This window comes from Trachypithecus francoisi, unplaced genomic scaffold (genome assembly GCF_009764315.1).
Source record: "Trachypithecus francoisi isolate TF-2019V2 unplaced genomic scaffold, Tfra_2.0 Lachesis_group0, whole genome shotgun sequence".
NCBI classification, from domain to species: Eukaryota; Metazoa; Chordata; class Mammalia; order Primates; family Cercopithecidae; genus Trachypithecus; species Trachypithecus francoisi.
In genome coordinates this window covers 87,642,204-87,655,388 of record NW_022681453.1, presented here as the reverse complement: position 1 = coordinate 87,655,388, position 13,185 = coordinate 87,642,204, and the positions used below count along the sequence as shown (strand labels likewise).

General features: G+C 42.9%; 1 protein-coding gene across 1 annotated transcript; it reads left to right on the top strand.

Moving 5' to 3' along the window:
* The first annotated feature begins 2,529 nt into the window (after positions 1-2,529).
* TRMT10C (tRNA methyltransferase 10C, mitochondrial RNase P subunit) lies at positions 2,530-7,049 on the top strand. The gene is made up of 2 exons (XM_033211425.1): positions 2,530-2,692; positions 5,355-7,049. Exon 2 carries the CDS (start codon positions 5,385-5,387, stop codon positions 6,639-6,641), a length of 1,257 nt encoding a protein of 418 aa, XP_033067316.1. The 5' UTR covers positions 2,530-2,692; positions 5,355-5,384; the 3' UTR covers positions 6,642-7,049.
* The last annotated feature ends 6,136 nt before the right edge of the window (positions 7,050-13,185 follow it).

Here is a 13,185-nt window from a genome sequence, read left to right as displayed (position 1 = left end):
CTCGGCCTCTGAAAGTGCTGAGATTACAGGCGTGAGCCACCACACTCAGCCGCATCTGCTCCATTTTACATTCTTACCAGCAATATACAAGGTTCCAATTTCTACACGTCTTGGCCAACATTTAACTTTTTTGGCTTTTTTTCTCTTTAGAGACAGGAGAAACACAGACTTGCTTTGTCACCCATGCAGTGCAGTGGTGCAATCATAGCTCACTGCAGCCTCAAACTCCCCAGCTCAAGTGGTCCTCCTGCTCAGCCTCCCAAGTATCTGGGACGACAGGCACACACCACTACACTTGGCTATTTTTTTATTTTTAGTAGAGATGGGGTCCTGCTATGTTGCCCAGGTTGATCTTGAACTCCTGGACTCAGTGATCCTCCCACCTCAGCCTCCCAAAACACTAGGATTACAGGCATGAGCCACCATGCCCAGCCTTATTGTGGTTTTTATTTGCATTTCCATAATCATGTTGAACATCTCTTTATGTGATTTCTGGGCATTTTTATATCTTCATTGGAGAAATGTCTACTCAAGTTCTTTGATCACTTTGAATTGAGTTGTTTAGGTTTCTTTTGTTGTCGAGTTCTAGTTCTTTACATATTCTGCATTTTTTGTTGTCATTGTTTTGTTTTTTGAGATGGAATCTCACCCTGTCGTGCCGCCCAGGCTGGCGTGCAGTGGCGCCATCTAGGCTCACTGCCACCTCTGCCTCCTGGGTTCAAGCGATTCTCCTGCCTCAGCCTCCCAAGTAGCTGGGATTATAGGCGCTTGCCACCATGCCCAGCTAATTTTTTGTATTTTTAGTAGAGATGGGGTTTCACCATGTTGGACAGTCTGGTCTCAAACTCCTGACCTCAGGTGATCCGCCCACCTTGGCCTTCCAAAGTGCTGGGATTACAGGCATGAGCCATCATGCACAGCCATATTCTGGATATTAATCCCTTAACAGATACATGATTTGCAACTATTTTCTCCCATTCTGTGGATTACCTTTTTATTCTGTTGATAGTGTCCTTCTATGTACAAAAGTATTTCTTCTTCTTTTTTTTTTTTTTCTTGAGACAGAGTCTCACTCTGTTGCCAGGCTGGAGTGCAGTCACACAATCTCGGCTCACTGCAACCTCTGCCTCCCAGGTTCAAGCAATTCTCCTGCCTCAGCCTCCTGAGTAGCTGGAACTACAGGCACACACCACCATGCCCAGCTAATTTTTGCATTTTTAGTAGAGACATGGTTTCACCATGTTGGCCAGGATGATCTCGATCTCTTGACGTCATGATCTGCCTGCCTCGGCCTCCCAAAGTGCTGGGATTACAGACATGAGCCACCGCGCCCGGCCCAAAAGTATTTCAATTTTATGAAGCCCAATTTGTATATTTTTTCTTATGTTGCCTATGATTTTGTTGTCATACTTATGAAATCTACCAAATCCAATTCATGAAGATTTTCCTCTATGTTTAATTCTGTTTTATAGTTTTCACTACACTATTATATTTAAGTATTTGACTCATTTTGAATTAGTTTTTATATATGGTGTTAGGTGAGGGTCCAACTTCACTCTTCCCATGTGTATATCCAGATTTCCCAGCACCAACTGTCCAAAAGATTGACCTTTCCCCAGTAAATGGTCTTGTACCATATGTTTTTAAGATGGCAGCTAAACCAAAATAATTGAAAACATAAAAACACTGTGCTAGCTAAACAAAATATGTGGAGGCTGGATTTTGGTCCAAAGGCCACCAATTTACAACAGTGTTTTAACTTCATTTCACATTAATTTTCCAAATGAACTAGGAGGAGAGAGAAACTTACCGTGGCTTACCATGTTCCAAGCATAGTGACAGGTACTGGTGATAAACTGGTCAAAAAGATTAAGAGTTTAAAGTCCTAGCGTCAGGGAGTTTGAAGCCGAATAAGAAGATTTGTGAAAAATAAAACACTTTATTTTAGTACTTTGTCAGCAAATGTTTATAAATACGGAGCCCAAGCAGAGAGTCCGTTTAGAACAGGATTAGAAAGATTTTGTTTTGCTTTTTGAGACGGAGTCTCGCTCTGTTGTCCAGCCTGGAGTGCAGTGGCCCGATCTCGGCTCACCGCAACCACCTCCTCCCAGGTTCAAGTGATTCTCCTGCCTCAGCCTCCTGAGTAGCTGGGACAACAGGCGCGCGACACCACACCTGGCTAATTTCTGTTTTAAGTAGAGACGGGGTTTCACTATGTTGGCCAGGCTGGTCTCGAACTCCTGACCTCAAGTGATCCGCCCGCCTCAGCCTCCCAAACCGCTAGGATTACAGGCGTGAGCCACCTGGCAGGCCGAGAGACAGTTTGTAGGATAAATGGAGGAAAACACAACACAACACAACATAACACAACACAACACAGGTACAAGTCCATGACAACTAAGAGCGTAGTCTGCAAGTACCCAATTGCCTACTGACAGCTGTCTCGTCTACGCCGCTTCTTTCGGCCGGGAAAGCGTTCTTTGAGTGCTGTGACATAAAAAAGCAGCGCCGGAAGGGAGAGGGCGGAACTTCCGCCTGAGCCCCGGCGACCAATTTGGTCTACCGTGTGGAATGTTGGGTAAGCTGCGTTCTGGCTTCGGCGCGGGTCACCGGGCGTCCATACGGCGGAGTCCTTCGTCCTCTAGGGTTCCTGCACTTTGCGCCAGCTGGAACCACTGTCTTTGCACTCCTGGTAAGCGAGTTTCTTCTTTCTCCTAATATGTGTGTTGGGGGTGAGAGGACGCCAGAGACGTTCCAAGACGCACTTAATGGAGCGTATGCGCCCGGAAGGCCCAGAGGTACGAGGAAGCCCAGTGATTAATAAACTGTAATTGGTACAGTACCTTAAACAAAATCAGTGGTTCCTGAAACGATGTCCTTGATTGCTTTTTACAATTGGGGTTTTCATTTCTGTGGTATTCTAAGTCTTTACCAGTTACAAGAATAAAACTTTTAAAACTCTTTCTGAAATCAATGTTTATTAGACTGGGGCCTGGGGACTCCAGTTTAAATATTTCGGGGATTTTAAAGTAAATTGTTTTCTCTTTAAAGGGAGGCTGAGCCGGGCGCGGTGGCTCACGCCTGTAATCCCAGCACATTGGAGGCCGAGGCGGGCGGATCACGAGGTCAGGAGATCCGAGACCATCCTGGCTAACACAGTGAAACCCCGTCTCTACTAAAAATACAAAAGAATTAGCCAGGCGTGGTGGGCGCCTATAGTCCCAGCTACTCGGGAAGCTGAGGCAGGAGAATGGCGTGAGCCCGGGAGGCGGAGCTTGCAATGACCCAAGATCGCGCCACTGCACTCCAGCGTGGGCGACAGAGCGATACTCCTTCTCAAAAAAAATAAAGGGAGGCTGAACTTTTTTTCTTTCTTTTAATGTAAGAAGCATCGATCAAGGATATTAGGAAAATATTTGCGTGATTACTGTGAACCAAATACTGTCAAGCATTGGATTCAACGTTAACATTATAGACAAAGTCCTTGTCCTCATGGACGCTAGTTAGTCCTTACCATCTAGACAGGCAAATAGATAACCAGTCAATTACAGTACAATGTTAGAAGTACTGTCATAGGCACAAGAGTGCTGTGAAAACTAATGGTGGAATACTAAAGTGTGAGGTGAAGAGTAGCTAGAGATGCTGATGCTGCTGACCTGGCCGCAATAGGCTTAGAAATATATGTTGGGAACAATACCAATGGATAGCAATATCCCTTGAAACAGAACACTGAAGGAGGACCAGATTGTGAACCAAAGCTAGAGGGGTTATTTTGATTTGTTGCATTTGAGGTGTTTTTTGTTTGTTTTTGTTTGAGACAGTCTTACTCTGTCGCCCAGACTGGAGTGCAGTGGTACAATCTCCGCTGACTGCAACTTCCGCCCCCCCCCCCCACCCTCCGTGTTCAAGCAATTCTTCTACTTCAGCTTCACGAGTGGCTGGGATTACAGGCGTGCACCACCACACCTGGCTAATTTTTGTAATTTTAGTAGAAATGGGGTTTCACCATGTTGGTCAGGCTGGTCTCAAACTCCTGGCCTCAAGTGATCTTCCTCCTTGGCCTTCCAAAGTGCTGGGATTACAGGAGTAAGACACCGCACCCGGCCTGCATTTGAGGTGTCTTTCTGATGAATGGTCATTGAAGCCACAGAAGTAAGTCACATCTCACAAGGGAAATATATAGATTGAAAAAAAGAATAGGATAGAATGCAGAGTTATATCCACCTTTAAGGGAGGGGCATCTGGACATCAGTGCACAGGTCAGAGAGCAGGAAACCTGTGCAGGGTCATTAAATGAAGCCAAGGGAAGAAGGAATTTTTCAAGTGTTTTATTTGCATTTCGTAAAAAATTTGAATTCCCTTTATTTCTTTTCCTTCAAATTTGAGACTAGTTTTACATCTGTAAGCACCTTCAATATCTCATGGACATCCAGGCCTTTAGGATAAAATTGTGGAGCTTTTTATACATTTGTCCCAATCTTGGACATTTTCTTTGTTAAAAACATTATTTGCTGCAAAATAAAGCCTGAACTGGGGAAGAGTTTGTTGCTATTTTTTGATCAGTAGATCTCGGTATATTTCTGTAATGAGGGCATTGGTACAGCAGTTCCTAAGTGCTTTTTACCTTTTGCCATTCTCAGTTGCTTTCATGTCCTTTGTCTTTGTTGCTTTTGTGAAGGATCTTGTGTTTGGTTCTGTATCTGGGCTTAGTGTAGAATAGAGGAGAATGTAGCATCATGATGTCAGCTGCCTTGGTGATACATAAATTTGTTGCCCAGTAACATTGATTATCTGGGCCCCTAGATAAAAATCTAAAAAGGAAAGTTATCCTTTTAGCTAAAGCAATAGTGAAATTCATGTCTAAAATAAGAGTCTCACTCTGTCACCCAGGCTGGAGTGCAGTGGCACAATCTTGGCTCACTGCAACCTCCACCTCCCGGGTTCAAGCAGTTCTCCTGCCTCAACCTCCCAAGAAGCTGGGATTACAGGTGTCTGCCACCATACCTGGCTAATTTTTGTATTTTTGGTAGAGATGAGGTTTCTCACCATGTTGGCCAGGCTAGGCTTGAACTGCTGATCTCAGGTGATCCCCGACCTTGGCCTCCCAAAGTGCTGGGATTACAGGCATGAGCCACTGCACCCGGCCAAGAACCCAACTAAGTTTTAAACTTTTTGCTCAATGAGTGATCACAGGCTCTAGGCCACAGGAGTCTAGAAAAAAAAAAATTGGTACAAAGATTTGACTTTGTGTTTCAAAAATTGATTTTATTTTGGTATTTCAGATTTATACTTGCACAATTAGTTGATAAGTTTTAAAAATCTTAATTTGTAATTGCATTTTTCTTCTTTTACAGAAGTTATCTTACATATCTGCTTTCCTCAAAATGAGTGTTTGTGTCAATTTCTTCAGACCTTTCACCAGGTTTTTGGCGCCATTTACCCTTCATAGGAAGAGAAATAATTTATATTCAACAATTTTGCAGAGGTACATATCTTCCAAAATACCAGCTGTTACTTATCCTAATAATGAGAGTACACCTCCTTCTGAAAAGCTAGAATTGGATAAGTGGAAAACTACCATGAAATCTAGTGTGCAAGAAGAATGTGTTTCAACAATCTCAAGCAGTAAGGATGAAGATCCTCTAGCTGCCACCAGAGAGTTCATTGAGATGTGGAGATTGCTTGGCAAAGAAGTACCAGAACATATCACTGAAGAAGAGCTCAAAACCATTATGGAATGTGTTTCTAAAACAGCAAAAAAAAAATATTTAAAATATTTATATGTGAAGGAAAAACAGAAAAAAGCTAAGCAAATAAAAAAGGAAATGAAAGCAGCAGCAAGGGAAGAAGCAAAAAATGTCAAGCTGCTGGAAACCACTGAGGAAGATAAACAGCAAAACTTTCTATTTTTACGACTTTGGGATAGGAGTATAAACATTGCAATGAGCTGGAAGGGTGCCCAGGCCATGCAGTTTGGACAACCTTTGGTTTTTGACATGGCTTATGAAAATTATATGAAACCAAAGGAATTGCAGTATACTATTTCCCAGCTTTTAGAAAGTGAAGGATGGAACAGAAGAAATGTTGATCCTTTCCATATTTATTTCTGCAATCTAAAAACAGATGGTGCTTATCACAGAGAGTTGGTTAAACGGTATGAAGAAAAATGGGACAAATTGCTTTTAACAGCAACAGAAAAGTCTCATGTAGATTTATTTCCAAAGGACAGTATTATCTATTTAACTGCAGATTCTCCCAATGTTATGACTACTTTCAGGCATGACAAAATTTATATAATTGGGTCTTTTGTTGATAAGAAGATGCAGCCAGGCACATCCCTAGCCAAGGCAAAACGGCTGAACCTGGCAACTGAATGCCTTCCATTAGATAAATATTTACAATGGGATACTGGTAACAAAAATCTCACCTTAGATCAAATGATGCGTATTTTGTTATGTCTGAAAAACACTGGTAATTGGGAAGAGGCTCTGAAATTTGTTCCCAAGAGAAAACATACTGGTTTTCTGGAGATTTCTCAGCATTCTCAAGAGTTTATCGACAGATTGAAGAAGGCAAAAACTTTTAATTCATTTTCAAAAGGTTCTCTAAATGTGTGTGCACAGAAGAAGTGGCTCAAATGAGAACATTTCATGGCGTACAAAGTAAATGGGTTGGAAATACAGTTCTGTTAATATATGTCTTCCCAAATAATTCATTTTTCTCTTCTAAAGGTAGTCTTTCCCAACTGACTGCAGGGTTGTGTCTTTTCCCAATTAAATATCTGCAGAACTTTGGAATTATACTTTTACTGTAAAAAGATAATAAGTAAAAAGAATTGTCCAAGATTGTTGAACAGAATCATCTTTAAATTATCCCAACTAAATAGTTGTAACATTGGTAGACTTTTTTATGGAGGTTCCTAGAGGGTGGTGCCCTGGGGAGGGCTTGGAAGCTCTGCACCCCTTCCCCAATACCTTTCCCTGTGCATCTCTTCATCTGTATGTTTTGTAGTGTCTTTTATAGTAAACTAGTAAATGTGTTTGCTTCAATTGTATGAGCCACTCAAGCAGATTAATCAAGAGAAGGAGTTGGTACTCCAACTTGAAGCCAGTCAGTCAGAAGTTCTGTAGGCCCAGATTGCAACTTGTGCTGGGGTGGGAGGAGGGAGCAGTTTCGGGGACTGGGCCCTCAACCTGTGGGGTCTGACACTATCTCCAGGTAGATAGTATCTGAATTGAATTACAGAACACTCGGCTGGTGTCCAGTGCAGAACTGATTGCTTGTGTGTTGATGAGAAATGCCCCCACATTTGGTCACAGAAGTCTTCTGTCTGTGTTGCTTGTTGAGGGAGAAAATAGGAAAAAGGACTTTTGAGTTTGGGGGGGTTTTCCATACAACTATGAAAAACGGGTTCACGGATAAAACTGATTTCTTGTCCTCTTACAGAAAAAGGGATTTATGCCTGGTGCACTGGCTCACTCCTGTAATCCCAGCACTTTGGGAGGCCATCGCAGGCTGATCACTTGAGCCCAGGAGTTTGATACCAGCATGGGCAACATGGTGAAACCCCATCTCTAAAAAAAATACAAAAATTAGCCAGGTGTGGTGGTGTGTGCATGTAGTCCCTGCTACTTGAGAAGCTGAGGTAGGAGGATCACTTGAGCCTGGGAGGTGGAGGTTGCAGTGAACCAACATTGCACCACTGTGCTATAGACTGGGCAACAGAGTGAGACCCTGTCTCAGAAACTAAAAATAACATTTTTGAAAACATGGGAAATAGGAATGATATAGGCAACTATTCCTAATTTCTGAATTGGAAAGTAGCATAAGTGTCCAATGCATTTCTTTTCTTTTTTTTGTTTTTTGTTTTTTGTGATGGAGCCTCACCTTGTAAGCCAGGCTGGAGTACAGTGGTGTGATCATGGCTCGCTGCAGCCACAATCTCCTGGGCTCAAGCGAGCCTCCTGCCTCAGTTTCCCGAGTAGCTGGAATTTTAGAACCCTGAATGATGCCCTGTTGCAGGGTTGCATTTGCTAGAATAGACGCCATTTCTTCATACAAAGACTGTCCGTCTTTAGGCCACGTGCTTAAAAGATTGCATCCACTAAGGAGGTATTCGTTTCCTAATTTGCCCAAAGACAGACAAGGTGACATCTCCACAGAATTCAAGTGAGAGTAAGCTATGAAGATATGAGGGAAGGGAATTCCAAGTAAAAGGAACAAGTGTAAAAGCCCTTGAGAGAGGGTTCAAGGTCCAACAAGGAGGTTGGTGCGCCTGAAGCAAAAGGAGTAAAGAGCTGAAGATCAGGTCACAGGAGTAGCTAGATCTGTCAAGTAACGCATCTTAAGCCACCATAAGAACTGTCTTATTCACTGTTATATCCCTAGAGCCTGGTGCTTAAACATTTGAATAGATGAATCTGACTCATTCTCCACCTCCCACCCCCATGGTTTTGTACATTTATTCTATGTGAAAACGTTAACAGAAACTTTTCCTCCAGCCCAGATATAAATCTGAAATGGGTGATTTTTTTCCTCCCCCTCCTTGGATGATTTCTTTTCTTCCTCTTTCTCTGATTCTTGTCTTTTCTTGCCCACTTGCTACCACCACCCCATTTAGGGATCTTCATCTTGTCTTCATCTCTTCCCACCTGTCCCACCTCACCCCAAATTGGATTCAGTTTAAAATGATCACTTTGGCTGCTATGTTGAGAAGAGATTAGAAGAGAGAGACCAGTTAGGAGGCTATTGCAGTAACAAAAGTGAGAGATAATAAGTAGGTAGTGAGACGCAGTCAGATCTGAATGTGTTTAGTCTGAAGGGGTAAAGCTGGCAGTAATGGATTGGATGGGAGAAAAATAAAATTTAGGGACGACTTCCAGATTGTTTACTAGAGAAACTGGAAGGACTTGTTACTATTTACTGAAATGCAGAAGCTTTGAGGGGGCAGGTAATCCAAAGTTAACTTTGGGACATTTTACAGTTGCCTATTAGATGTCCAAGTGGAGATGTCAAGTGGTCAGTTGGATAGATGAGCCTGGAGTTCAGAGACAAGGTCTGGCTAGAGATGTTAATAATGTAGTTAAATGCTCCAGACTAGTTGAGGCCATCTAGGGAGTCTGTGTGGATAAAGATATCTGATGTCTGAGCCCTGAGGTACTCCAACATTTAGAGGTGTGGGAGATGAGAAGGAACCGGCAAATAAGACTGAGGTAGAGCCGGGCGCGGTGGCTCAAGCCTGTAATCCCAGCACTTTGGGAGGCCGAGACGGGCGGATCACGAGGTCAGGAGATCGAGACCATCCTGGCTAACGCTGTGAAACCCCGTCTCTACTAAAAAATACAAAAAACTAGCCGGGCGAGGTAGCGGGCGCCTGTAGTCCCAGCTACTGGGGAGGCTGAGGCAGGAGAATGGCGGGAACCCGGGAGGCGGAGCTTGCAGTGAGCTGAGATCCAGCCACTGCACTCCAGCCTAGGCGACAGAGCGAGACTCCGTCTCAAAAAAAAAAAAAAAAGACTGAGGTAGAGCAACCAGTAAGAAACGAGAGAAAATGTCCTGGAGGCAAAATGAAAAAAAGTGTTTCATGCTGCAGATCAAGTAAGATGAAATCTGAGAGCTGACCACTGAATGTAGGAATGAGGACATTCCTGATTATCTTGACAACAGCAATTTCAATGGAGGGTTGAAAAGAAAGCCAATTGGAGTAGGGTTAAAAGAGAGTGGACAAAGCCAGGTGCAGTGGCTCAGGCCTGTAATCCCAGCACTTTGGGAGGCCGAGGCTGGCAGATCACCTGAGGTCGGGAATTCAAGACCACCCTGACGAACATGGAGAAACACCATCTCTACTAAAAATACAAAAAAAAAAAAAAAGCCGGGCATAGCGGTGCATGCCTGTAATCCCAGCTATTTGGGAGGATAAGGCAGGAGAATCGCTTGAACCTGGGAGATGGAAGTTGCCGTGAGCCGAGATCATGCCATTACACTCCAGACTGGGCAACAAGAGCGAAACTCCGTCTCAAAAAAAATTAAAAAAAAAAAAAGTTTGAGCTAGTGAACGTGGTGGTGTGTGCCTTTAGTCTCAGCTACTTGGTGGGCTGAGCCAGGCGGATCGTTTGAGCCTGTGATGTGGAGGTTGCAGTGAGCCATGATCATGTCATTGCATTCCAGGTTGGGTAACAGAGCAAGACCCTGTCTCAAAAGATAAAGAATGGACAGATATAGGAGACAGAGTATGAACACTCTTTTCAAAGAGTTTCTATATGAAGGGAAATAGGAATGAGGAGCTAGAGGAAGATACGAGATCAATAGAAGAGTCTTTTATTAAGATGGGAGACATAAAAGCATGTATGTATGATGTTGGGAATGCCTCAATAGTAGAAAGAAAAATCGGATGGAACAATAGTGATGTGTGTAAACAAGGACAGGCTCCACTTCATACATTTTAGGGCCCTAGCCACTGAGTCAATTGAATCAGAAACTGGCAGTGGGGCCCAGCAATCTGTGTTTTAAAATGCCCTTCAGGTGACTCTGATGTACACTGAAATTGGGAATAGTCTAAGGACATGTAGTAGAATTATAAGGCTACATTAAGAACCTACTTAATGGCTTACGTCTGTAATCCCAGAATTTTGGGAGGCTAAGGCAGGAGGATCACTTAAGCCCAGGAGTTCAAGGCTGCAGTGAGCTATGAGCCACTGCACTCTAACCTGGGCAACAGAACGAGATCCTGTCTCAAAAAAAAAAAAAACTATTTAAGGTTAGTGAAATCATGATTAGCCACTTTTCTTCTCCACTCTAATTTTTTTTTGGTAGCTCTTGGCCTGAATTTCAAGTTCAGCTCCACTTCTTCCCTTTTCCGTGCCCAAATTCCCTCTTCCATAAAAATGGGAGTAATAGTAGCACTTAAGTCATAGGGTTGTAATGATTTAATGTACTTAATTTCATGTAGAATACCTACAACAATGCTTGGTGTATAGTAAGCTTGAATAAATGTTAGATATTATAGTTGTCACCTCACAAATTACACATCTAAATTAACATAACAATTGCTCGTATTACCTTCCATGTCCAACTTTTTAAACCACTTAAATAGCTCATTAGAGGTTATAATCCATAGCTACTACTAAGCAAGCTCTCACCATGGCCAGGCAGCATATTAATAGATTTTACCTTTATTATCTCACTTAATGCCTTCAGTAACCCTATATGAATTATTCCATTTGTATAGTTATAACATATTCCATAACATTTTTATCCAGTCCAAACTCACAGAATTAGCAAAACGCAGAGTTAGAATTTAAGTCCAGTTTTTGTGTGGTGCAAAACTAATGCTCTTTGCCTTGGACTACATTGCCTATTCATTGTCAGAAAACAATACCTCAAAATTCAGTGCTTTGACATGCTGAACTAGAGAAGCAGCCACAAGATGTCTCTGATCTCCCCACCCAACCTCCTGCCTCTCAATCCTCTGCCTCCCCCAAAACACGGGATAAGACTGTTCTTTGAAGTTTCTTATCTACATAGAAACCAGACCCATCAAAGAACACAATTGCTTTCTATCTCCTTCCTCCCTGAAATTTCATTAACCAGAAGAAATTAAACATATCACAAAGCCAGACACAGTGGTGCACACATGTAGTCCCAGCTACTTGTGAGTCTCAGATGGGAGGATTCTTGAGGCCAGGAGTTTGAGGCTGTAGTGTGCCATCATCATGCCTGTGAATAGCCACCACACTCCAGCCTGGGCAACACAGTGAGACCTGGTCTCAAGAAAAAAACAAAACTCACATCACAGAGAAAGAGACTGAAAATTAATCACCACACTTAGAGCCCAAACTTTGCCTCAAACTACTGTTTTTTGTTTTTGAGACAGGGTCTCACCCTATCACCCCGGTTGGAGTGCAGTGGCGAGATCTTGGCTCACTGCAATCTTGCCTCCTGGGCTCAAGTGATCCTTCCATCTCAGCCTCCCTAGTAGCTGGGATTATGGGAGTGAGTCACTCACCCCTGGCCTTCAAATTATTGTTGGTTCTCTAGTTTCATTTGGTTCACAAAGAGAATAATTTACAAGTGAATTTCTGCATTAATCTCTCCTAAAATCATTTACTACTCCTCTAAAATTGCCTGTAGCCCCCCCACCTCTCTCTCCCCTGTGAAAAGTATTTAAGCTTCAACCATCTGACCCTTTTTTGAGTTTTCTTATTTTGTTGTATTGTTCCCCAAGCTTATGCACATTAATTTGTTAGGCTTCTCTCTTGTTAACCTGTCTTTTGTTATAAGCATGTTGTCATGACTCTTGATGGGGAGGAAAGTGATCACCCCCTTTCCACCCCTTCATACTACACTACTGTTTCATTTCCTAACCCGTTTGTAGGAGGCTACTGAAGCTTGCATTAATTTCTTCAATAGATATTTATCCAGACTAGTATAATCCAGGTGCTGGGGAAACAGTGGCGAACATGACAGGCACACCTCATGAAACTCACAGAACTGAAAGGTGAATGGATTACTATCTTCATCCTTTTTTTGTTTTGTTTTTTTCCCTTACATACGTAGTCCTGCACATCCTTAACTTCTGCAGTGTGGTATATGGGAACTGGATCCGCTCCTAAACAGGTATGTGACTTCTCTGAGCTTTATCTTCTTCACTTAAAAATTACAAGAATCGGCCGGGCGCGGTGGCTAATGCCTGTAATCCCAGCACTTAGGGAGGCTGAGGTGGGCGGATCACAAAGTCAGGAGATGGAGATCAGCCTGGCCAACATAGTGAAACCCCTTCTCTACTAAAAATACAAACAGCCGGGTGTGGTGGCACACACCTGTTGTCCCAGCTACTCAGTAGGCTGAGGCAGGAGAATCGCTTGAACCAAGGAGGCGGAGGTTGCAGTGAGTCAATACCATGCCATTGCACTCCAGCCTGGGTGACAGAGTGAGAGACTCCATCCCCCCCAGAAAAAATTACAAGCATCTATAAATACATAATCTCAAATAAAAATCTTCGCGTATACCTCCATTTTTAAAATGTTCTCTTTTCGCTGAGGAGGTGAAGGAGAGTCTCACGGATTACCTCGAAAAGATCACAAGGAAAATGAAACAAACATGAATTAAGTACCTGTAAGATAGTTTCCTGGTTACTTTTACATACTTGATGATAAATGATGGCTCAGGGACTTCAACCTAGATCAC